The following is a 26,351-nucleotide window of genomic DNA, read 5'->3' as shown; positions in this document are numbered from 1 at the left end:
CGTGTGTGTGTGTGATGTGTGTGTGTGTGTGCGTGTGTGTGCGTGTGTGTGCGTGTGTGTGCGTGTGTGTGTGTGTGTGTGTGTGTGTGTGTGTGATGTACATGTACTGTAGATGCTGTTTCTTAGAAACTATCCTCCTTTTTAAAGGCAGGGTCTACCAGTTTCCTGAAGCTTACCAAATATGCTAGATAGGTGGGCCAATTCACGCCCGGGATGGTCCCGCCTCTGACTCCCCAATGCTGGCATTACAAGCCTGTACCACCATGCCGTAACTTTTGAAAATATGAATTTTAAGGAACAAACTCAGATCATTATGCTTGCATGGGGAACATTTTACTGACTGAATGTTCCCCAGCCCTCGGGACATTTTTAGTTGTCATCCATAGACAAGAGTTTGTATTAGCATTTGAAGCCAAGAATACTGCTAAACACGCAGGAATGCCCATGCCCTTCCTCTCCCCTAATGAGGAGCCATTCGACTCAAACTATCACTGAAGCAAGTCCTAAACCTGGCAGTATCACTGGGCTGATATACAGAAGAAAGGAAATTTGCAATTTTCCTTTGGGGCATTCTGCTGACACTTGATGCTGCTTCTCCGAGGCCAGAGAAGCCTTGGTGTCAACTCTTGCTCTATTCACCTCTTTCTGGTGCCTTCTCAGCTTTGTTGCTAGAGCTTGCTTCTCAACAGACCTCAGGGGTATTAACTGAGACCTTCAAGACTTGAGAAATGTCTTCAAACAATAAAGAGAAGAGTCCCAGTCCAGTCCAAGCCTTGCTTTGATTGCCCCAGTAGTTCTCAGTGACTGGACAATGAGCCTGAGATATGGAAGATATACCTCTGACCTGCCAAGAGAACAAGGCTGGGGAGCCCAGAAGAGACAAGGAGTGACAAGCATTCTAGGATGGCAGGGGATCAAGGTGACCCCAAGCTCAGGGCAAAAGCTACAATGGCTTGCAGTTTGCATGGTGCTCAGCATCTGGCTAAACAGGGCATCTCTTTTCTAAGCCTCCAGCACTCAGAGTAGGTAGCTGCACTTCTTGGTCCCCTTGTTGCTCTTGCCCATTATTGCTCTTCTCACTCTACACCAAAAGTGGGGAGCAGAGAGCAAGCAGGCTATTCTCAAGCATACCAACCACCTTTTAGCCATTGCCTCCACTGATGCTAGCAAGCTGACCCCAGATAACTCCCTTTTCTACCTAACTCACCATCACTCAGTGCACAGAATGCTTGTGTGGAAATCTGTTTGACTCCCTTAAGAGCCCCTAATATGATGCACTTATCATATGGCTTCTCAACTTTGTGAGACACTGGCTGTCCCTGAAGCCAGAGTTATACTGTCTTCTAGTCTAGTACCTTTCTCTAAGTATTTAATTTACTGTTGTTTTTGATAAAGGAACCACAGTGCCATTTGGCTCCTGTCTAGTCTGCAAACTCCCTTGACATTCTTACCCTGAGCCTGTACACTTTATCTCTGTACACTCTACAAAGTTAACCCTTTGAAGAATATACTGAGGGTCAAAGATGTCTTGTGGATTGACCAAGGTAAATCTGTGCTATGGTGACTTTGGAACTCAGTTCAGCATGCCAGGCTTAAAGTCCTAGACAGTGTTGAGCCTCTTTTAAAACGTGTAACGTAGCTATCTTCCTTGAGCACAACACATTTGTTATGGACCTGTTTGAGTAGTGTTAGTTTGTATTCTTTTTGCCATTGTGTAAACACACAGCTTTGCCAAGTTACCCAACACTGTTAGATCCCAGAAAGCAGACAGATGAAATGCATACCCTTCCCTAGAACAGGAGACAGGCAGGCGATAATGTGCATAAGCCCCTTAAAACAGAGTTGAGGCACAGTGAGTAAACACCACTACTCAGTTGATGGAGAGCAGGGACTTGAACCAGAAAGACTTCCTGGAGGAAGTAGCCTTTGAACTGAGTCCAGAGTGGGTACAAAGGGAAAGGCCGCCTTTCAGCTAAAGGTCATGGCTTCAGCAGATGCAGTCATCAGAGGTCATATGGAGTGTAAGGCACACAGTGGGACTGAGTGTAGTCACACTCCTGTAATCCCACACCGGGGAAGCTGAGACAGAAGGATTGCTACAGGTTGGAGGGCAGCCTTAACTTGGTGTAGTGGGGTGACTACACCAAGGATTGGGAACAGGCTGGCCAGGTGATAATATTCCATTATTTCTTCACTTGATTCCCACCCCTTCAATAACTGTACCTTCAGCCAAGAATGCAAGAGGCAAGTATGCCCTAGGAACACCAAGTTCAGAATCAAGTCTGACTGGTTCTCACCTCATTCTCTCCGTCTATCTCTTTCTTCTTCTCTCCCACTCCCTTCTTCCCTCCTTCTCCCCCAGACCAGAATTTCTCCCTCTGTGGAGAAGGAAGGTCACACAGAGTCAAAGGCCAAGTAAAATAGTTTCTCAATTGAGAGGAAGCAAACAAGCCGTGGATATTTGTGCTCCATTTGGGCAAGTTGATGAAATAACCTTTCGTTTTAGAATTTTCTAAAAAACAGGAATGTTTTTATATTTTTGAGCACCTCAAGTTGGGCAAACAAGGTGTTGCCAGGGGACAGCTCTACTAGGTGTGTGATGACCACATCAAAACCCCAGTTGGGAGAGGCGTACAAATTCTGTGCTCTAAACAGTCACACTGGCTTAGTGTCACATGCAGATTCTAAGCATTCAAACCTTATTTTCTCTTAGATAAACAAACAACTTGATATCTATTTATAGCTATTGGTGGCGGGGTGTGTGTGTGGCATCATGTGCAAGCAATACAAACTAATTAGAACATGAAGGTGAGGTTTTGCAGGTTGGCTGCCAGCAGAGCCTGTTCTGATTGCAGTCCTAGAGCCCCCTACCCAAACCCTTGCTTGAAGTTCTGAATTAGTATTTTTCTGATTATCATCCAGACTGTTCTTCCAACTTCGTTACATTCCATACATAAGTTAACACCCATGTTGGCTGCTTCCTGTGAGAAGGAACCCTGCCTTGGCATTAGCCAGTGAGTCCATTTAGCCATATACCACTGAAAGCCTCCAGCTATCAGAAAGCCAGTGTGTAGTGGGCATTTGGTTACAGCTTGCTTGTGTTTGAACATTTATAGTAGTGCTAATCTCCAAGGGACTTAAATCAAATTAAGAACTTTATCTGGGGCTGCCAAGGAAATTAGCATTATCCACATGACTAGGATCTATGAGAATTTGGGGTTGGACTGACAGAAATGTAATAAGTGCCAACTTTCACCTCAATTATCTTTTCCATGAGAATTTTTTTGATACCCAAATGTCAGGCTGGGCCACTAGCATCCCCTGTGCACACAAGTACCCCTGACCCTGCACACAGCTCCCTCCCTGAATAGACTGACCTTTCTCCAAGCCCTTGCAGCCATGTATTGGGAGCACTTGTATGGCAGGATGTTCTTCTTCCCCTGCCCTTCTGACCTCACACACACTAGTCTATCACCAGAGGGAGAATGCTTGTGTTTCCCCTTGTGTCCACCCGGGGATCGGTCTGTATAACACAAGCCAATCAGATGCTGCTGGTGTGAGTGTTAGTCAGTGGAGACCAGATGGTGTGGGAAAGTGGAGGTGAGAGTAACTTAGGGACACATAGCACCCCATCAAGATGAGGATGGGAGTTTTGGGGGGAAATCTAGACAGTTTAATTTGACTAATCTGTGTGGCTAATTTATAGAAAATGCACAGGCAGGGGGAAAAGCCGTCTTGGCAATGGAAGAGATGAGAGCGGCGGGGAGTGTCCCCATGTCGCCCTGCAGAAGAGGAAACCAAGATGACTGGAGGAGTAATTTATGGAAACTGCTCTGAGACCTCAATAGTCAGGATGAGCAGCAGCCTGCATACTCAGTGTTGTTGTCAAACCCAGGACAGGAATTACCCAGGGCCTGCTGGGGAGCCAGCAGCCCTCTCCTCCTTTCCCCCTCCCCTCCCCTCTCCTCCCCTCCCCTCCCCTCCCGGCAGCTCTTCTAAAGCTCTACATTTCGAGTTGCATTCTTTCCCAGAAACACTTTTTTTTTTTGAATACCACCTAAGCTTCCATCTTTTTTGTTTGTTTGTCCTTAATTACACTCACTTACTTGTGTGCATTGGGGTAGAGGTGTTGCTTACGTTTGATCCCAAAGATCAAACTCAGGTTGCCAGATTTGACAACAAGCACACTTATCTCTTGAGCCATCTTGCTGTCCCAGATTCAGCTTCTTTTGGGTATTTTACTTACCCTATCTCTTAAGCCTCACACAGAGGCTGCGGGCGAGTGAGGGTCCAGCAGCTCCCTAGAAGGCAGAACAGGAGTTTGGTTCCAGAATTCATGGCAGCCTTGGGAGAGGGGGTCAAAGAGCAGGCCGGAAGGCATAGTAGTGATGATTTCACGGGCAAGGGAGGATCCTAACTCCAGAAATGAGTATGGGAAGAAAGAAAAAATGCTAAGGGGCAGAAATGACAAACTGAGAGAAATAATAAACAAAACAATAGAGGTGAACATTGAAATAAAAGAGGAAAATGACCCCATTGCCCAGTGGGCAGAAAATTCAGTTTTCTTTCATTTTGTGCCTTACGGGGTACATAGCCTTTCTTTGAATTTTCTTCCTCTTTTAATTTTTTCCTTCGCAAAAAGTGCGGGAAGACAAGAACACAGGACATTGTGAGAGAAACTCTTGATGTAGGTCCTGTGCCTGTACAGCTAAGAGCAGAGTTCGGATTTCCCTTTCTTTCCCTTTTAGGTTGCCCCAAGTGAACGAATGGGCCGACTGTATCTGTGTACAGGAATTCTCTCTCCCTGAAGCTGGAGTCCTGATGTCAAGGGGGCCCTTTGCACAGACAGCCATGCAAGCAGTCCTTGGGCTAGATTCCAAAGAGAAAGTAGTTAGAAAGCTGGAACTTGGAATTGCCAGTTCCATTCCCCTCCCCCGTTGCTGTTCACCCATGCCAGGTCATGATCCTGTGATTTTTCATGCCTGAATGAAAAACTGGAGATCCCATCAAGAAAAGGCTTTTAAGAGAAGGCTGGCTTATTAATATGCTGTTGTTTGGACACTCACTGTTAACATATAAATGATCCCAGCTCCTTTCCTCATGGGTGGAGGTGGCAGATGACTGGATAATGGGCACAGGCAGAAACAAGAGTAAATTCTGCAATATCATCCAACATTTAGAATATAAGTGAGTTTTCTTTTTCTTGCAATTTAAACTTATCAAACAGAGATGTTACAAGTAAGCAGGTAACTCTGTATTCAAGGTATTCACAATACTTTGGCTCCAAACAAGCCCATTTATCTAGATGTTATATTGAGGGGGGACCATGTTATAGAATGACTTATAGGACATAGAGATTATGTCAAGACTTTGAGTTCAGTTCTGGGTCCACTGTTAGCATGTATCTTTGGGAAAGACATATTCTTGTTAATCTGTAAAAATAGGCAAAACCATAGTGGTAGCTTCCTACTGAATTGTGTGTTACTCTGGCTTATAGATCTGACCATACTTTATCAACCACAACATGGCATTTATCTATTTCTAGTTATAATAAACACTTTTATAACTAAGTGAAAGAGAAGGTTGTCTGTTCCACCTTTGGCATCCGTTCACTTTTATTCAATGGTCATTTTAGAGTCCTATGTTCTAGGCAATAGGTCTGCAACTTGGGAGCTCAGTTGCCACTTAGTAGGATAGCATTGCCACTTAGTAGGATAGTATGATTACATTGTTGTGGGGTTTTCTCTTGTTCAGTGCCAAAAGCAAATTTGGGAGCAGGAAAAGCCAGTAAGCCATATAAGGTGGTGCATACCATTAGTCCCAGCACTGGAGATGCAGAATTAGGCAGAGCTTTATGAGTATGAAACCATTTTGGTCTACAGAGTGAGTTCCAGGCCAGTCAGGGCTTTATAGTGAGACCATATCTAAGAGACAGGGCAGGGGGTGGGGTGGGGGGAAGTCTAAGAGCCAGAAAGATTAAAGAACAAGCTAATTTCTAAAATAACAAGTCCTTTCTTATATTCTTTTCCATTTATATGGTGCTGATAATTTTTAAAATTTGATTTTTCTCTGAGCATTCCACACTAAAAATGATACCATTTCTCATCCTTTGTAATTGTATTTCTTTTTTCTTTTCGTTTACTATGACTTTCATATCACAGACACCTTTATCCTGGAATGTTAAAAGTATACATCATCTAGCTAAAAGGAAAAAATATAGTCCTGATAAAGATAGAAAGAGGGTGTGTGGATGATCCTCATTTTGGTTCCAAACTAGGGGAGCCTGATTTGCTTGCTCTACCTACTTGCCAAGGTTGATGTAATGGATCTCAAAGAGTTTTGAGTTATTGAAAATGGAACAACAACAACAAAAATACAGTTCGGCAATCTTTTGAAGCCTAAAAAAGCAACTTGTTTCCCTCTCTGTCATGTCTAAGAAGAGGCAGGAAGACATGGGAAGGCTCATGGAGAAAACATGTAAGGTTTCAGCAAAACATAGTGTTCAAGTGAATGTAAGAGCCACCTTCAGGCCAAAGCCAAAAAGGACCCAGTAGTATCTTGATAATATCTAGTTCTGCTGTGTGAAGAACAGGAAGAATCCAGGCAGCATCTCTGGTAGATGGAGTGACTTGCCACCAAAAGTTACCTGCAATGAGCTTATAAGTAGGCTTGCCTGATACATAGGACACATCTCAGGAACTAAAAGCTCTTCTAGGTTTTCATGAACTCTTCTTCTCAGTGTTGTTGAAATATGGCTTTAATTCCATTTGAACTGGGATCTTATATAGTTATTGTGTAGGTTCCTATACAGAAATAGGTTGGGGGGGGGACTTGAACAACTCTGCCAGGGATTCTAATGTCTGTTCCTGAAGGTACATCATCAGGGTATTTATAGGAGCTGAGAAAGTAGTGGTCTCCAGTCAGACCAATGGCTTGTGCTTATCTGGAGCACAGGATCGCTGGGGACATCAGATTGGCACATATAGTCATCTACCCAGGATAGTTGAAAGAACTGCCAAGCCAGGACAGCACACTGGAGAGTCGTGCTTTGAAAGGTGGTGTGGTGGCTCAAACCTGTAATCTTAATGGTCAGAAGGCTGAGACAGGAGGATTGCTGCCAGGCCAGGAACACATAGCTGAATCCTGTCTTGGAAAAGAAAAACACTAACTACTTGATTAATCAAAAGTTGAAAAATGATGCTCTTCTTACAGATATTAAAATGTGGGATTCTTGTTTTCCTAGCAAAAATACAATATAAACACATGACAGTGAATTTTTTTTTAATTTAGAGTAACTTTTAGAAAAATAATTACCTTTTTCCAAGTGACATGCCAAGTTAGTGAACATACTTGGTTAAAGCTGTCATCATCAACCATGGGCTTATGTCTCAAGGGTGTGTGTGAAATGATCACTCTGAACCCCCCATATTCCACACACACACATGCACACACATATGCACACATATGCATGCACACACATGCACACACATAATGCACACACACATGTACACACACATGCACACACATAATGCACACACACATGTACACACACATGCACACACATAATGCACACACACATGCATGTACACATATATGCACGCACATATGCACACACACATACACACACATATGCACACATACATGCAGGAACCCATGCACACATCCCCACACACACTAATGTACACACATGTCCATTTCCCAGGTGTTTTAGGAGACTGGGATTACTGCCCAGGACATTTAAATGATCCTGCAGGTTCAAACGGATATGAAAAGCACATGAACTTGTAAGACTTACGATTTTAAGAATATTTCAGGAATAAAAACACACCAAGAAAACATGAGATTTAGCCCATTTTGTTACTCTCCTTTATCCAACAAAACCCCTCTTAGTTAATTACAGTACCAATATTTAACTCTGTGGAGGCTGAAGGCAGCAGTAGAATAAACCTCTGGCAGACTGAGCCTGGTTCACAGGCTCAGCGTCATGTCAGACTTCCACTGTCAATTGGCTCCCATAATGCTTAGCACTACATGCCTTTCATGGTACCATTTTCTGGGCTGTCAAGAGTGGGAGGCATCAAGCACAGTCCAAGTTCTATGTCAGTATCCACTGCCGGGGGTCCTCCTATCCAGAAGAGGGCTGATGTCCCAGGAAGGTAGGACTCAGAAGTTCTTGGGACTAAAGAGATCTTATTTGTGCTAAGCAGTCAGTATTTTAGTCTTTTAAATGAGGAGGTGTGGAGAATTGCTACCTGCTCATGTCAGAGCAGATCCAAATAGAAAAATACATGAAAGAAATCAAAATAGAGAAACAAAATTTTGTTTAAAATTCGAGTCAAGGATGGAATGGAAATACAAGGCAAAATGTAGCCAGAAGAGGAGACTGGAAAGGGATTGAGTGGGGAGACATGCGGTGTAAAAGTGGTATCCTATCTGAGCACTGTTAGAGACTGGGAAGTCAAGTCTGGAGGCCTCCCAGCACCCACTTGGGTCTTTTCATCGAGCCTCTACTGTGTCCCCCATACCTGTCTGTTGGGTCAGGAACAGCCCACAGAGGGGGATTCAGACCCCCATCACCCCGTTTAGAGGTGGAGTGGGACTCAGGGCCACTGTCTACATACCAATAATGTGCCAGCCCCAAACTCAGCTTCCCATTTTTCTCCTCAATTGGGTACATTAGAGACCTTATGCTGAAAATGTTCTAACACACATGCAACTCCAGGTATGGCTCATTAGGTCTCACAGCCCAAATCACAGACTGGCCCCACAAAACTCCAGCCTTTCAGAAACAAACATAGGGAGTGGTCCGTGACTATAAGCGGGGTCTTGTGAATGGCTGTATGCCTAGGGTCTTAGGGATTTAAAGACCTTTGCATAATAATAAAAAATACAGAGTAGTATTTCAGCAGAGCAGACTTCCTCATCTGGGAGCTACATTTCCAGGACGAAGGCTGCTGGCTGGGTCTGGACTGTGGCAGAGCAGCCCTCCACATGCCTTCCTTGGGAGCTTATAGAATGGAAATTGTCACTGGTTCCTTACATTGTAGGCACTATCCCTTTTGATTCTGCAGAATAGCTGAATAGATTCTCAGAAAGGAATAAAATCCAGTTGTCACTCCACAAGTTCTTGGGGCAGCTGTTTTAATATTCTAAGCAAGCCAGAGGTGGGATTTGTTTTTGTGACTCAGGGAAATTTTGTTCTCCTTCACTTTCCAGAATTCCCTGTAAAGCAGCTCTGTAGCAGGAGGGCTTTCCCTGAATTACATGGAAAGAATTTCTCCTTCGGGATTGGAGTCTCTATCAGTGTAAACACTCTTGAGGTGCAAGGTGACGCGTGGTCTGAGCCAACAGGGCCAGACCACAGACCAGAGTGCACCACATACATTCCCGTGGGATCTAGTTCTGCAGTATGCACGGGAGGCCCCATGACTTGTGGTTTCCCGTGGTCACAGGGTCCTTTCTCTGATAATGCAGCCTCAAGGGATTATTCTTCCCTGCTCGGCTGTGGATATCAGTTGGCTGTCTTTGGAACCTGTCTCGGGACAATCCCAAACCCCTGAGTTGATTCCATGCCATGAACATCCTCAGCTTTCTCTACTTGACTTTTTTCCTCCAGTGCTAGGGATTGAACCTAGGACCTCATGCATGCTAGGCAAAGCTAGCAGTGAGCTACTTACCACACTGTCTTTGAAATCCTTAAGGCATGGGTCTGTTCTGCCATGTCAGTCTTGAGCCCCTTTAGCTTCCTAGTTTCATTTGTTATGCATCTCCAAAGGACTGGCTCTTGTACATAATTTTTCCCTCCTACAGGAAAATCACAATGTGGTTGAAGAAGCACATCTATCTGTAGGGCTTGTATGACCTTAGATTCAAATCTCACTGTAACCTGGACCAAGCTGAGGGGCCTTTCTGATGTTATTCTCTTGTCTCCTGTTGTTTATAAAGGCTACTCTGAGGGGCCTGGCACAGTAGTTAGTTCTCACTCCAAATCTCAGATTTAGTGTCTGGCCAGAAGTAGATACTAGATAAATGCTTCAGTGCATGCTCTCACTCCCTCTGGGTTGCTTGACTCAGATTCCAAAGATAGATCAAAGGGAGTAGGACCAGGCTTCTTTGCTCTGCAAAAAGCCTCCACAAAATAGGAACTTCCAATGTTTACACCAATTTTCTTATGAAAACTACGTTGTACATGGATAAAGTGCTGCTGCTAAAAATGACAATTTGATAGACCTAGTGCCCCCCACTAACGCCTTCACCTACCCAAACCTGAACTTCTGATGCCTTTAGGGTGAAGCGCTCTTGAGTGGGCATGTGTGGAAGGACTGATTTGTGTAATGAGTGTAGTGTTGCTGTATGGTTCACTGTCACACAAAGCGGTGGTCACTGGCTTCCCCTGAAGTACTAATACAGTGTTGTACACAAAGACATTTAGTAAATATTGCTTCACTGGCTACTATTTTAGCAGTCCAGCATCATAGTTTCAGTAGATGGGGTTACTGGAAAGTCTCAAGTAGAAACTCGGGTGTTGACAACTGACATGCCAATCCAGCTGAAGAACTTTCAGCTCTGACTGAGGAATCACTGGTGCACATAGGCCCAGAGACATGACTCAACTCTTGCTGTAGTCTAATCAGCAAATACATGCAGACCTTCTGTAGGCACTGGGCAGGCTTCATGCTATAAAATACAAGAGGACAGGAACAGTCACTCCAGTAAGTACCCAAGAGCACCCCTCACACTGGTGGGCTTTGTCCAGTGGGTGGACCCACATGACTCCCTGACTTTGCTCATATCCACAGCAGACTCACTTCACTGCAGGATAGTGGCCTTAGGTCAGTCAGCTGTCAACATGCCCTAGAGGTTCTGCAGATGGAGAAGATTTCGGTCACCCATCCATCTTTCTCCCCTCCCCTTTCCTCTATCGTTCATTCCCTCTTTCCATATATGGCCATCTCGTTTTGGCAAGAGACCGAACACTGACCAAGATCTGCTCTGTAAATGGCCACACCAGCATATCTCATCCCTGTGTTAATGAGGTTGAAGGCAGAACTCTAGCCTTGACCCTGCCCAGTGTTCACATGCTTCATCACTAACAGCTGTTGTCAGCGACAGACACTTTGCATTTTCCTTGCGTTAGAGTGGGCTGTCCTTTCTGGCCTCGGGAAGATCATCTGAGGAAGGAAGAGGTTTGTCAGAGAGCCAGCCAGTGTGCCTTGAAATGCATCTGGTTTTATTCATGCTGAGTCTTTCCAGGTGAACTGAGCTAAGTCGTAAACTACAAAACAAAAGCAGATTTTCCTGAGCGCGCCCACATGGAACACACGGAGTCTACCACTGTGTATCAGCCCCTGACTGAGACAGAGGAGACATAATCACCCTTCTTTTTACTGATGGCTGGATTGATGGGCCATCTCGGTCATTTTGACTGTCACAGAGTGAATGGTTCCCTGGGCTGCCAAGTAGGAGCCTGGGAGCAGGTTGAGACGGGTTATGTCTTGAGGGGTACTTTGAAGTGGGCTATTAGGCTGTGAGCTTTCAGAAGAGTGTGAGACTTATTTGTCCTAGACCAAAACCTGTAGGAAGAGCCCACCCTGTGGAAGCCACAGCTGGTCTGGGACAGATGTTCCAGGTGCTGTAGGTCTTCCAGGAAAGCGTTATGGAGCCAATATGGCATGGAACTTCCAGTCTTAAGAGGCACTTGCAGGCTAGGTCTGCCTGGGAGCTGCCAGTGCCCAGCAGATGTCCCCCATGGGAAGAGCGTCTCCTTTAAGCTCCTTACTGGAACGTATCCCATCCTAGGGTTGAACTCATTTTCAGCAAATCCCCATTAGGAATCTCGGGTGCTTTGTACCTCCTCCCACCAGCCTCAGTCAACACTTGCTGATTTAAACACGTGAAAAATCAAACGTTTGGCTCCCAGCTCTGGTCTTCCCTGTTTAATCAATGAAGAGCCCCCTCTTGTCCCTGCCCCTTCCCCCAGCAGCAGTATACTGACGACAGTGATTAGGCCAAGCTGCAGAACTTCATAAGCATGTGCTTTCAGTTCCCATTTTTGGCATATTTTCATGAATTAACTCTTGCAGTGACATGCTAGGCTGTGCCACATGTTCACAGGCCACATGTTCACAGGCCACATGGCAGGTACAGTGGAACACTGTGTGTGTGGCCCAAAGAATGACCTACAGGGTGAGTGTTCCTAGCTGCCACTGGTTCTGTGGAGTATCAGCGCTTATGGCCACTCTCATATAAGGGTAGACACTGGAGTAGGTGGAATGATGCCAGAGACAAGGAGGTGAGTGAGCACACAGTAGCCACAGATCCCAGGAAAGACAGTGGTGGGTCTATCAAAATGCTAAACTGCACATGAGGCATGGAGAATCCCATCTGGCACCCAGGACAAGCAGAGCTTCACACTTTTCTCCCAATCTGAGGCACGCTAATTAAAATTAGCATGAAGGCCAGGCACAATAGTGAATTCCTGTGATCACAGCTACTTGGGGTACTGGGGTGGGAGGACCACTTGACCTGACTTGAGACCAACCTATGTAACATAGTAAGACCCCATCTCTTGAAAACGAAAGAACGGTACACTAGGTACCCTATAGAAACATAGGGTATGGGGAGGCTGGAGAATTGCTCAGAGAATCACCAGAGACAGGACCTTCTCCCACACCAAAGGGTCAGAGGCCCTAGCAGAGGGACCTGAGCCCAGGGAGCTCTGAGACCAGCAGGGGCCTGTGGAAGCAGAGTGCAATGCAGATGGACCACTCTGAGAGGAATCTGGAGGTTACCCCGTGCAACATTATACTGACATATATTCTGGCGTGCACCAGCGCATGCCAAGCCATATCCCCAAGGATGCATGAGAAACAGAGAAGATCTTGACAGTGCATATCCAAGTAGTGCGGTAGTTTGCAGAGGAAGGGGATGTGAGGCATGCACCAATCTGAGCCTCTCACCTCATAGTGAGGAGTGCTCAGCTGGCCTGAAGCCTCACAGTTTGCTTGGCTAACACTGGGGGCGACAGTCAGAATGGAAGGAGTCTCCCTAGTCCTTAAACCACTGTGAGCAGAGCTAGAGAATCAGACACTCTGTCCAATTCCAGATAGTGTAAAATTGTTAACCATCCCCCCCATGGATTGTAAGAAATATAGTTTTTTAAATGTAGTTCATATGCCATGAAATTCCACTTGCCATGAGCAATTCATTGTTTTTTAGAATATTCAAAAGGTGTTACAACTATTACACTAATTCTAGAACACATTTTTTAATCAGTCTAAAAGGACTTCTGTATATACTGACAGTTACTCCGTAGTCCTCCCTCTCCCCAGCTCCTGACAACCATTCATCTGATTTTTGTCTCTAAAACGTACCTCTTTGGGACATGTCCTATAAAAGGAATTATACTGTATTTGAAACTTTATGTCAGTCCTTTCATGTTTAGCTTTTGCTTCAAGGTTCACCCAGCATATAGTACATAGCAGAGCCTCATTCCTTTATGGATAAATAATATTGCACTGTGTAGGCACACGATATTTTGTCTGTTTATCAGTTAGCAGGTAGCTGGATTATTTCTTCTCTTTGACTATTTCAAATAATGCTGACATGAATATTCATGTACAGTTTTTATATGAGCATATGCTTTCAATTATATTGATTATATACTAAACTCTTGGTTCATGCAGTAGCTCACTATTTAAAGATTCATCAAACCGTTTTCTTCGGTGGCTATGGTTTTTTATATTCCCAGTGCCATTGTGTTAAGACTCCAACACTCTACACCCTCATCAACACTCGTTACTGTCCATCTTAGGGATTACAGCCATCTTAGGAGTTCTAAAGTACCAGCTCTATGTAGTTCCCCCTGCAATTCCCCAACAACTAATAATCTCAAGTGTGTTCTCATGTTCTTATTGGTCACATCAGGGCCATTTAGTCCATTCAAAGTCTTTGCCTATTTTTCAGCTTGGCTAGCTATCTTTTTATGACCTAATTGTAGTAAGATTCATGCACATCATACTTTCTTAAATAGTACAATAACATAAACTGATATTCTCCCTCAAATAATAACATGTTGTAAATCCAAAGCTAGAAATGATCACATTCCATGAAGGGCTCTGGTCAAAGTTGAATGCAGAAAGAGAAACGGAGAGCCTTTTCCAGGGCCATAGCCCTAAGACGAAGGCTACTGCAGGCAGAGTGGGTGGAACACCCTAAAACAGGCTACTCTGGTTTAAATGTAAAACAGCCCCCAGAAACTCATCTGTTGGAGCATTTCGTCTCCAGTGGGTGGTGCTGTTTTGGGAGGTTGTAGAAACTTTAAGAGGTGGGGCTGATCAGGAGTGGAGGCAGGCCTCCAAAGTTCTAACCCAGCCCACTCGGTGCTGCCTCTCTGCTTCCAGCTCTGCCAGACTGTTAGCCAGCATCTTCACACTCCTGCCACCATGGCTTCCCTGTCATGATGGACAGCATCCTCAACTCATGAGTCCAAAGAAATCCATTCTCTCTTCTAGGCAGGTAACTTAGCATACTAACAAAACAACTGGCACCAGTGCCCTCCACTGAGGCCCTGCAGCAGGTTGTAAGTCTCCTGGCCAAGACCCTGCAGGGTCAGTCAGCCTCCATGCACCAAAAGCTCTTGAGTGGACTGAGAAAATTCATGCCCATTAAAGCTGCATTTTTAGAATATTACCAAGAAACTATACGATAGAGCTAAATCACATTTAAAGGCTTCTTAGTGACTTCCTCAATATCATGATTGGTGTCAAAACGAACAAGCAGGCTGATGCTGAGATGCCAAGGCTGGGGACAGATCGAGCCTTCAGTCTCTTTTGTTATGAACTTGGTGAATGGAAGGACATAGCTGTTACCCTGTACCCATTTCCATGTGTGCCTTTCATACGTCCCCATACAGGAGGGACCTGAACTGGATGTTCCCCCTGCAGGATTTGCATAGCTGGTGCACATCACAAGCTTGTATCTGTGCTTCTCCCCAGGTCCTTTCTCACCCAGGCAAGTCAAGTGGTGGGTGAGCCAAGGAACCCTTCAAGTTCCTGCCCAGGGCTTTGGCCATGTCTGGCGTGTGAGACTCCTGTAGCAGCTGGCTAAGTCTGAGTTCCCTTGGACCTGGGACCCTTTGACCAGCCTTTTGGCTGCATGATCTCTAGAACCTCACAGATACCTTTGTAATTTACATTCAAACTGTTCTGCTCAGGAAATGAGGTGGTCTTCACATTTCTCATCCTGTGCCCTCTTTGGCTCCTGAGACCCACCAGCTCATTTGCATCTGACCTAGATTTTCATAGCAAAATATATCCCAAACTTCTCTGGCCCAACCCATTGCAGGCAGGCAAGCTTTAATGTTATTGTATTTGGGCTTTTCATCTCCTGTCATGTGTCCAGCAGGTTTCAAGTTACAACCAAATGATGCTTAGATTAGGTTTCGTTGTATGCATGTCTTTGGCCTATGCTTCAAAGAGCCCTGCCTTCCAGGCCCAGAGCCTCTCCAAGATTGAGTTGCCTTGACTAAGCAGTGGAGACTCTGAGGAAGAAGAGGTACTTGTCATGCCTCACCAATGCGCTCCTCTACCACCTGAGGCCAGGCAGCTGTGTGGCCTTCAGCTTGGTATTCACACACTGTTTTTTCCTCTCCTTTCCCCTCAGACCTGAATTCAGTATTTTGGGAGAATAGGGAAGGCTCAAGAAGCAAAGTTACAGGGAACAGATGCAAGCAAGCCACTGACAACACTAGCCTTTTCAGCAGAGGGAACCCTCAGGGCCCAGTTAGCACATGTGGCTGCAGAGGAAATCCTGCTCAGCCAAACGATGAGAAGGAAATGGAGTCACTTCCTCACCAGCTGCTTCACTCAGGTAGAAAAAAAGCCTCCACTTCCTCGTGAGTGCCTGCTTCTGCTTCTGCTTCTGCTCAGGGCCAAACGTGATGTCAAGACAATCACAGCTTCCTTGTCCTCAGGGAGCACTTCCGGGCTCTACGGATGGCTTATGTTCTTGCTGTCATCTTTGCCCCTTCTCTCACTGGCATCCTCTTGAGCCCAACAGTTTAATATCAGCAAATAGTCAATGTTGGATTCGCATGTCTCCTACAATTCAGAAGCACCCAGCTTCTATTTGCCTGAATGTCGAGAAATAGCCTCGTTTTATGTAGCAAAGACCTCAATGGCCTGGGTTGTTGTGCATTTATTTGTAGAGGGAATTTTATAAGTGTGTCTTTCCAGTGTGGATAAGACACTACAGGTGTCCCCAGTGGAGGGTAAGCTGGCAAATGCTGCCCTGGACACCTGCCTCGTGGAGTTTCACAGGGAATGAAGGTGGAAGTGATGTCATGCTTAGCAACCATGCAGCACAGAAGCTGACCAGAGAGTAGGTGATGTGCAGTGCCCTTTGTGAGCTGGCTGAGCATCCTTCCAATGGGAAGGAACTGGAAGTGACTGCAAAGAACAGCAAGTTGGCCTTCACGTGTTCTTTCTCTTAAAGATGCCCATTAGATTGGATTTGGAAGTCTTGCTATATAGTTAAAGAAATCAGCTTCTCCCACTAATGTACATCTGTCAAATGGCTAGTGGGTGACAGACCCCTGTAGCAGGGATCCAGAGAGAAATAAAATACAAACCTGCAGCTCCAAATGCTAATGGTTGGATGAGACGGTCATGGAAATAGATGATATTTATGCCATAGGCGACAAGGAACTCCTTTAGCTTAGTGTTGGGTCCTCTGCCAGAGCAGCATATGCCCTTAACCACTGAGCCATCACTCCAGCCCCTTGATTGTTTTCAATACATAAAATAAGCAAATAGGACTGGAGAGATGGCTCAGCGGTTAAGAGCACTGACTGCTCTCCCAGAGGTTCTGAGTTCAAATCCCAGCAACCACATGGTGGCTCACAACCATCTGTAATGAGATCTGCTGCCCTCTTCTGGTGTGTCTGAAGACAGCTACAGTGTACTTATATATAATAAAATAAGCAAATAAGCACTTCAAATAGATCTCATACTTGAATGAATAACGACAGGCTGTTCAAATAATTTCAGAGATCTCCCTTACTGGGATGTATGAAATAGCTGGATTCTCTCAAGTAATGGCTCTTCAGAGGTTCGGTTCAGAGCTCACAGGGCCCCCTTGCATTTTGGAATTACAGAGGGCAGGGCTTTGGGGCCTTGGGCAACCTGCAGGGATTAAATGATTCACCACTGCCCTGTCCTACAAAACAATGGACTAGTCATCAACAGAGGACAAGCAGATATAGCTACTCACACTTCCTTCTTCAGAACTAAAGCTGGCTCCCTAGGGATTTGGAGCAAATGGGCATTACCAGAGGAGGGCACAGGCAGGTAGAGCTGTGCAGAGCTACCAACAGCAAGATGGAGGACAGACAACAGGACACTTTGCTATCATTGTGTTTGCCCCAAAGGGACCACACTGACAGAGGGAATGCAAGGAGCATATGCTACTCTTTACAGCTACCAATTATTTTCCTCCATGGGGAGGAAAATAAGGTTCAGGGTTGTATAATTTGCTTAAGGACACAAACTAAAAATTTTCAAAGCTGAGGGGTCACCCAGATCCTTCAGCAGGTTTAGAGGCCTTTCAAGACCCTTGGGGCTTCAAATCCTCACCCTACCCCACCCCTACTCTTTCAGCCAGGAGGTACTAATTTAGCTCACCTGACTCTCAGAAAGCTGTTTTTCTTTACAAATACACTTGGGAAATGGCCCTTTGGATGCAGAGACTGTTGGAGAGAAGGGGGTCAAAGCATGAAGGGACTACCCAGCTCCAGAAAGGGAAGGGCCTGGGGAAGACATTTCTTCAGTCCCCTAGCTCTATGTACTAAGCAACCTGGGGGAAAAACTACTCTCCCCATCCCCCATCCTCCATCTCTGCTTCTGCCACTTTCTCAGGATGACTAGGAAGGTCACATGACCAAGGGCTTAATTTGTTTTAGCAAGAAACAGCCTGACCCTCTCAGTGGAAAGCTTGATCAAAGATGCCCTGAAGAACTAGGGTATCTTTGACTGGGCCTTTAGGGGCTCACACACTCGTGGATATGAAAAAGATGGGAGAAGACCACTGGATGTGGCAGCTGTCTTTCTTCTACCCCCACCTGTTAGGTGGTCCCTCCTCGTGCCCAGGGAAGGCTACTTCTTGCGGAACCTGATCTGTGACTAATATTTGCACATATTTCATTCGTGCCCTTTGCTGTCTTTTCTGGAACTCAATTTTAGACATCCCCAACAATAGATACATAAAAAAAGAAATCATCTGCGCCCCCTCCTGGCAAAAGTTAATCTAGCCCCACCAGAGCTACCCAACGTTTGCTTAGGGCCAGCAACTCCGTCCATTGCTAATGTTGGTCTAAGGGTGTCCTGTAAAGTAGACTTTCTCAGCCTCCATGTCATTGGTATCTGGATCTGAGTCATCCTTCTTTGTAGAAGCTACCCATACCTTACGGGATGGTGACACTCCCGCCAGCTACCCACTACAGCCAATAACTCATTTGCCTCAAATAATGAGGACCAGCTAGTTTCAAACATCCCTAGGGGACAAGATGGTCCTTCATCTGAACCATGGCCTTAAACCATTGCCACTTTGCAAACAGTGCTTTGGGTCAGAAGGCTGCCATGAGGGCGCAAGGGCAGTTCAGGATAATCCCTTCATAATTATTGGTAACAGTGTTGATGCATTGTCAATAGATTTCTGGGAACTTATTCTTTTAAAACATGAATGGCTAAACCCCTTATGCACAAAAGAATATCTTAATATTGCTTTAATTCTGCATGAAACATAAAATGTTGTTTACAGGATCGGGTACAGGATACTAGGCATTCGTGAAGAAGAGCCGTGTGAATAGATATTTAGCAATGCGAGCAGCTTCTTTGGTCATGCATTTAGCCTCCCCTTTAAGACCACTTCAGAGTCCTCCGAGGTGGTTCCATGTAGAAGGAATAGATAATAAGCACGCAGGGAAAGTAGGCCAAACTCAAAACAGTGTGAAAGCTGAGGAAATGGCTCCACTGGTAAGGGATGTCCTTCACAAGCATGAAGATATGCTTTTCATTCCCTGCATTGTGTGAAAAGCTAGGTGTGGTGGCACCCATCCAGAATCCCAGTGGCAGAGGGCGCAGAGCAAAGGGCATTGGCTCATTTCTGGGTTCGAATCCTGGCTTTACCACTTCCTGCACACATTCTTTAACCCCTAACAATCCCCTACTCAGTGAATTCCTACAAGTGAGCTAGATTGACTCTCTCCATCAGAACTGCAGCCTGTAATCTGGGCAGTTAGACCTGGCTCTTCTCCCTCACAACCGCCCTGTGACTTGACTGGCAGCCCGTTACAGCAGGCAGGTGAGATTGCCATCTTCTGAACATGAAGAACAAAAATGATTTTGTAAGATCGGTATGAAAAATAAGATAATGTATGGTAGGAGTCTAGTACAGTCCCTAGGATCCAGCAAGCACACAATAAAAAGAAAATGTGTGAGAGACATTGACTGAACTATGCTCTATTGTTTTTATGAATGGCTGTGCAAGCCAAAAAAAAAAAAAAAAAATTGCAAAACCACGAGTTTTCCCCTGTCTTTACTGACTTATCCTGAACACGTTTCTCTCCACTGCCTTCCATGATATCATTTGGGGTTAGCCCTGTTTCACAAGTGCTTTGTACAGTAAGAGCTTCTTGTCTGCTCTATGTCATTGCCTCCAAAGAGTAGGTTTGCATTCCCCTCTGATGTCTGAAGTTACCTGGCATGAGGGGCACAGGGTGCCTTGCCTCTGCCCTGCTAATGAGGAGACCTTAGGAGATCTCTTGGTGGCTAATGTTCTTTCTTTGTCCTTCTTTCTCTCTCCCTCTGCAGGATGCCTTTGTGGAGCTGTATGGCCCCAGCATGCGACCTCTGTTTGATTTCTCCTGGCTGTCTCTGAAGACCCTGCTCAGCCTGGCCCTGGTCGGGGCCTGCATCACTCTGGGTGCATACCTGGGCCACAAGTGAGGTCAACAGACCTGCCCCAAACAAATATGCAAAAGGTTCACTAAAGCAGTAGAAAGTATATGCATTATCAATGATGTACCATGAAACAAAGTTGTGATCTTTTTTTAAAGCAGAATACACACACACACACACACACACACACACACACACACACACACACACATTCAGGCAAATGGTCGAATCAGCTATTTACTGCCAAAGGGAAATATCATTTATTTTTTACATTATTTAGGGAAAAAAAAGATTTATTTATTTAAGACAGTTCCACTGAAACTCCAGGCTTTGAAAACCATACCAGGAATTGCCAAGAAACATGTGGCTCCACCTGCTGGCCTGTGCCTGTGGTCATGGATCTGTTTTCCATATTGGCCAGACTGGCCTACCATCTAAAGAGCAAATGGCACAGGACCCTGACTGCTGGGGAAGCCTGTAGTCTGGCTGCTAGAAGCTGTGGAGAAGGCTTCAAGGTGATCTCTATACACTGGCCCTGGGGGCCAGGATGCTGGAAGGGGCAGGTGCCTACAAGAAAGCCTGGTCTTCCTTGGACTGGAGAAGGGACTTTTGTATATGACTCACATGGTACACACCCAGTCAGAGGACAAAGGCTGGAAACGTCAGATGAACTTGGTACCCACTGAGACTTCCCTGCTGAAAGACAGTGATGGGAAAATGCCCTTAATCATAGGAAATTATTTTTTTAAGCTACCAATTGTGCCGAGAAGCATTTTAGCAGTTTATATAATATCATCCAGTACCTTAAGCCCTGACTGTAGATAATCTATATTTTGGATACACACACCCCTCCTCCAATACTCACTCTGTCCGAGGAGGAAACAAAGGCTTCTGGATTCCAGGAAGTGGATGTGTGACGTCTTCTTCAGCATCAGGAAGAATGGGGTCACCTAGCGCTTCAGGCAGCCACAAGTGCCTGCTTTATGGAGACCATCATCTGCAGAACCTCCCTGTGGCTCAGCAACTTGGCCTGGGCAGCCTGCCCTGAGTGTGACCCTCACCAGCCTCCTCACCGGGTTTGGAACAGACCAGCTGGTCTCTTGAGTGTCCGGAAGTTCTCAGAGCTCAGACTTACCCAGTAAGAAAGAGCAATATCGAGACTCATGTACCGGGGTCTGCTACCCTCAGGCCCACCAGGCTGGGCCTGTCTGGAGCAGGAGAGCTGCTCTTCCTAAGACACTTGCCACTGTAGAGAGGAGAAAGCAGGCAGTGCCCGTCCTGCCTGAGGGCATAGCGAAGGCAGGCGCACCACCTCACAAGAGAAGAAGCTGGGTGGTGCTTTAGGCGGCCACAGGTACCTGCTGGCAGTGCTGTCACATTTAAAGCAAGACTTTAAGTTACTTTGGCCATAAATCCTAAGGAAGCACTGAAGCAAGGTTCATGGAGTCGATGACTCATGTCTATGGATTTACATGTAAAACATTATCTTGTTGTAGTTTGGTTTTATTTGAAAATCTGACAGAGAGAGAGAATAAAAAGTTTCAGGTATGTATAGAATGTGGAGATTATCTATACATCCTGGGGCCAAAAAAAAAAAAAAGATGGTATATTATAGAGGAATAACAAAAGAAGTGAAATTCCAGCTAATGAGAGGGGAACCACTTTTTCCCCAAGTTCAGAATTAGCATGGGGGTATTTGTGGAGTAACTTTGGGGCATTATCACACCCTGTACCATTCATCTGTATTAATGTTGGAATGTACTTCATTCAATGTTTATTACTGTGGTTGATATTTCAAAAGCTGCTTTCAAAAGGAATCCATGCATCTCAGCATTGTTTAAATTGTATTTAGTTATGACCTCTAGAATGTTTGTTAGTTACACAAACAAAAAAAAAAAAAGATACTTTTTCCATTTGAGGTATTTGTCTCTTGATTCTTCAAAAGCATTTCTGAAAAGGTGGGAACAGCTTCAGAGAGATTCGAGGGACTGACGGAGCTGGGCTAGATTGTTCCCTCCACTGTGTTGTTTGAGCTTACCCCTCTGCCGGCACAGACCCCAGGATTGCATATCATGAAGGATATGGCTGTTGCCCACTCGACCTTGTTTCTTCCAGGTTTACTTGTCCCTGGACTATTCAGCATTTAACTCAAGTTACCTAGGATTTCATGCCTGTTTGGTTGAACCCATGATGTCCATTCAGTTAGAAACCCAGATGGGAAACAGAGCAAAGGGTTAGGGCCTGGCTATGGCAGCTGGGCCTTCAGAGAGTTGCTTTGTGTGGCCTGTTGTGCATAGATGTATCAGGACTCCTCTTATCCCCCATCCCCCAGGCCTGCCTCCCTGTGCAGAGAGAGAGACAGAGAGAGAGAGAGAGAGAGAGAGAGAGAGAGAGAGAGAGAGAGAGAAGGAAAGCCAGGTCTCCCCAGTAGGTCTCAGAGAACAGGATGATCAGAACTTTTCAAGTTATTCTAATTTTTAAGCAAAATATTATCCTGTGAAAGGTTTACATTCTCCACGCGATGAATATGGAATAAGAAACCCTGTGCTGCTATCCTGCCAAGATCATTGTAATGGAGGAGTCAGTTTGCAGTACACACCAAGTGACCGGCTCCTTCAAGCTGCTTTTTGAAGTAACGATGAAGAACACAGACATTTTAAATATAAAACCTGTTTCTCTTTTGTTTTTGTTGCTATTGTTCAAACTTGGATTTGTAGAGTATTTGAAAAAAATGTATATACATTTAAAAGAAGAAGAAGAAGCAGCTCATAGGAGTCCTTCAGGTGTGGGATTTTGTTTTCTGATTTGAATGGCAAATTCTCCCAGTCACTGGACCCCAGAACTGGACAGTATTGTGGCTGCACTTGCTCTAAAAGTAGTTGGTGATGCAATTTTTTCTTGTTAAAAACATGTTAGAAGCAAAGAGTATACATAGAATCTGCCTTGACTAGCCTTTTTCTTCCTCTCTTTTTTTTAAATAACCTTAATTATTTTGCAATCAGGCAACAGAGAGCCATCTACATGTAGTTCATATTTGAGAAGGGCTTCACACTCAAATCTCACCTCCTCTGTAAGCTTTGAAATTTCTCTATCAATCAAAGACAAGCAGACATAGAAGTGGGCTGAGAGACTCAGAGAGAGCCACTGAGCAGAGCAGACCAGGGCCCTCCAGAGCCCCAGTGCCCACCCATGCTCTCTGAAAGAGAGATGGAAAAAAAAAATGGAGAGGTTCGTCCCCAGTGATTCCTCAGGGCCTGAACTTGCGTGAAGGCTTGAGATTTCCATGAGAGCCACAGTTAAGGGAGCACTTTCATGTAGTTCAAGTAAAACCCTCCATCCTGCTCAGCTCGCTTGTCTCTGCATGTTTGGGTGTGGCCTTTATTCATACATACATACATACTACATACATACATACATTTTTTCCATAGGCACATTCTTATTTATTACATCTAAGAACCTTGCTGTGTCTAGGAAAGGGGGAAGCAGGGTTTAGGAAGTGCTCATAAGCCAGAGGGATTATAATAATCAGAGCTGAATGTAGATAATGGGGGGCAGTACCCATATGTGTAGGTCCCACACTGAATAGAATAGGCAGAATTGTGAATAGCCTGTGTTTGTAATGGAGCCTAGACTAAAACAACTCATAAATGTGAGCTTCAACTCTAACTGTGCTTTGAAGGTGATGGGTGTCTCTATACTTCCTTATCAGTTATGGTTAGAAATGTACACCTACCCTATCAGGAAAAAATAACAGGAAAAGGTTGAAATATAAGCCAGTCTAAGGAAATTAGGGAGCCGCTGAAGTTCTCTTCTGATCTTAACCTATGGTGTCTATTGCAGCTCAGACAAATATGGTCACACACTTTTTAAGAAATACAATTCTCCATTGTCGGGCCCATGAAGGCTCTGATCTGATCTGTATTGTTGCCCAATTTGGGTCTTTCAGGGATTTTTCTATGCCATTATTATAGGGACAAAGGACACTTGTTATGAGGCGGGAGAGATGAAGAACTCTTAAATGAGTAGAACATTCCCCAGATTGGGCCAGGGTCTTCAGCAAAATCAAGGCTGTGAGAAATGATCCCTTTATGGGGGTCAATGTTATGTTCGTCTGAGGACTTTTTGCAAGTAGCAAGGTCATTTTTAAGCTCTATGCTACATTTAAATTCCAGGGACATTGACATAGTTCAAAGTCTGGCTTAATACGGTCATGCAATAGCATATGTTTCAAGTTGGATATGGCTAATGAGTGTTTAAACAGTAAGTTTGACATTTTAACCAATGGGATATTTAAACAACAACTTTCCAGTTGGTAGGGACATCTGTTTCTCACTGTTTATTATACACAACATAGAAAAAAAATCAATAAGCTTGAATTAAGTAAAACATTGTGAGACTGAGTTAGGTAAACGATTGTGGCAGTCTCTTAGCCTCGGCCAGGGAATTATTCAATCCTCTATAGACACCTGTGTACTGTGCATCTATCTCTCCAGGCATGAAGAAAACCAGGTAGAGGGCAAATGGTACCTGAGCACTTCATCCTGGATATCTAAGAAGAATAACATAAAGCCAGTGTTCTGTGCACCAAGTCCAGTACAGAAGACAAAAAGAGTCACAGAAGATGGAAAAGCTAGCTAATCAGAAATCCTGGGAATGTTAAATGTGCCGGCCACGTTGCTATGCGGCAATGCCTGTACCTTCCCACTTGGGAACCTGCAGTGGGCCCTCCAGCTGGCTCCCTTCATGAAATCCTCCCCTCCAAGATAACATCTGAAGGATTGATGGCAGATTCAGTTTCCTTTAGGAGATATTTTCCTTTGGAGATGGGGGTTCTCTATTAAAATATCTTCTTAGGTTCTCAGCTAAACTTTGCTTTGGCTTCAGTTATTCAGTGGGGTTATTTCTAAGTAAAGTAATGTTCAAATAAGTGTTTTGTATTGAAAGCTTTGTTATCAAGATTTTCATACTTTTATCCATGGGCTGCTTTTAAGGTTGATACTTTTAGGCGTGGCTGATACCTATAGCACTGTACATACAAGAAATATATAAGTGGAATAGTTAAGGTAAAATAAGTCTCCAGTTGGCTACTGTTACATATAATGGCTCTTTGTTTGTGTTGTTAGAAAACATTACATTGACATTAACTCCCCATGTCTGTCTGAAGAAAAATAAAGTACAGTGTGCAGCATCAGTTGTCCTCTGGAACTGTTTATGACATGCTAACGTGGTTGTGCTGGCCATTCGTCATTATCAAAGAAACCTTTGAAAAGCCTTCCTAACAAGCTACCAAGACTATCATGAACACATTCTAACAAAGGCCTGGGGGACAAGGCTAAGGGATTGCCTTACTGGCAAAATTACCTCTGAAGGAGCACTTTGTTTCTTGGTTGCTAGTCTCCTGTACTGGTTCAGGATGAAGCAGCCATGAATCCCATTACCCGAGAGAATTCATATTGCTATTTGGTGAGTTATTTCATGTGGATGGAGATCTTAGCCTTCATTCCTGTTACTATAATAAAATATTCTGACAGAAAGCAACTTAGGAGAGAAAAACTTGAAGGTCACAATTCCAAGTTATAATCCAAGATAGCAGAGAAAAGTCCAGGCCACAAGAACTTAAAACAGCTAGTCATATCCCACCCACAGCCAAGGGCAGGAGACTGAATATGCGCATGTTTGTACTTAGCTCAATTTTTTCACACTTATACATATTTAGGACCATATGCCTAGGGAATGGTGCATCCCACAATGAGCTGGGTCTCCCAGCATCAAATAATTAAGATAATCCCTCATAGACATGTCCACAGACCAACCCAATATAGACAGTCCCTCAGAGACTTCCCCGTTGATTCTGGATTGTGCCAAGCTGACAAGCAAAGCTAACCGCCAACATTTCACAGGATGAAATGCTATACGAAAAGGTGAGAAGCTGAAGGCTTCTTCCGAAGCTAAGATTGTAAGACAACCAAACGAACACTTGCTTTAGAGTGTATAAACTCTCCAGTTAGAAGAGACTCAGTGTTTCTTACGTTTGAGTTCTGATATTCAAAGCCTCAACCACACAAGTCTCTGCCCTTCAACTTGATTCAAAGGCCTGTAGTAGTAACATCTGCCTGTTTTACATCCTCTGGATATGAAACCATGTAAACACTGCCAGCTGTTCTGGTACCTCAGAATGTAGACATCGGCCTCTTTTATTCTATAGGAGATGACTGAGATGCAGAAGCTGAAAAGTATGCTCATGTTCTCGGTGACCACAAGGCAGGATCCTGATTCTTTTTTTTTTTTTTTTTTGAGCTCGGTAGTTGATTTATTTTTTTTTTATTATTATTATTTTCTTTATTTACATTTCAAATGCTATCCCGAAAGTTTCCCATACCCCTCCCCCCACCTCTG

The 26,351-nt window shown here is 44.6% G+C and overlaps 1 protein-coding gene and 1 long non-coding RNA gene across 4 annotated transcripts in view; one reads left to right on the top strand and one right to left on the bottom strand.

The window, feature by feature from the left end:
- The window catches only part of LOC110321593, a 31,508-nt gene extending 10,172 nt beyond the window's left edge, over positions 1–21,336 (bottom strand). Inside the window, exons 1-2 of the long non-coding RNA XR_002380535.1 lie at positions 20,821–21,336; positions 20,591–20,651 (exon numbers count right to left, since the gene is read on the bottom strand). This is a non-coding gene — a long non-coding RNA (uncharacterized LOC110321593). The remainder of the gene's footprint in view (positions 1–20,590; positions 20,652–20,820) is intronic.
- The window catches only part of Bcl2 (BCL2 apoptosis regulator), a 168,191-nt gene extending 146,636 nt beyond the window's left edge, over positions 1–21,555 (top strand). For all 3 annotated transcript variants that reach the window (XM_029538377.1, XM_021197920.1, XM_029538378.1), the window contains one exon: positions 19,869–21,555. In XM_029538377.1, coding sequence (XP_029394237.1) covers positions 19,869–20,003 — 135 coding nt within the window. In that variant the 3' untranslated portion in view covers positions 20,004–21,555. The remainder of the gene's footprint in view (positions 1–19,868) is intronic.
- Positions 21,556–26,351: the final 4,796 nt, after the last annotated feature.

Source organism: Mus pahari, chromosome 5 (genome assembly GCF_900095145.1).
Source record: "Mus pahari chromosome 5, PAHARI_EIJ_v1.1, whole genome shotgun sequence".
Classification (NCBI taxonomy): Eukaryota; Metazoa; Chordata; class Mammalia; order Rodentia; family Muridae; genus Mus; species Mus pahari.
The sequence above is the reverse complement of the archived record's forward strand: the minus strand, read 5'-3'. Positions and strand labels throughout refer to the sequence as shown.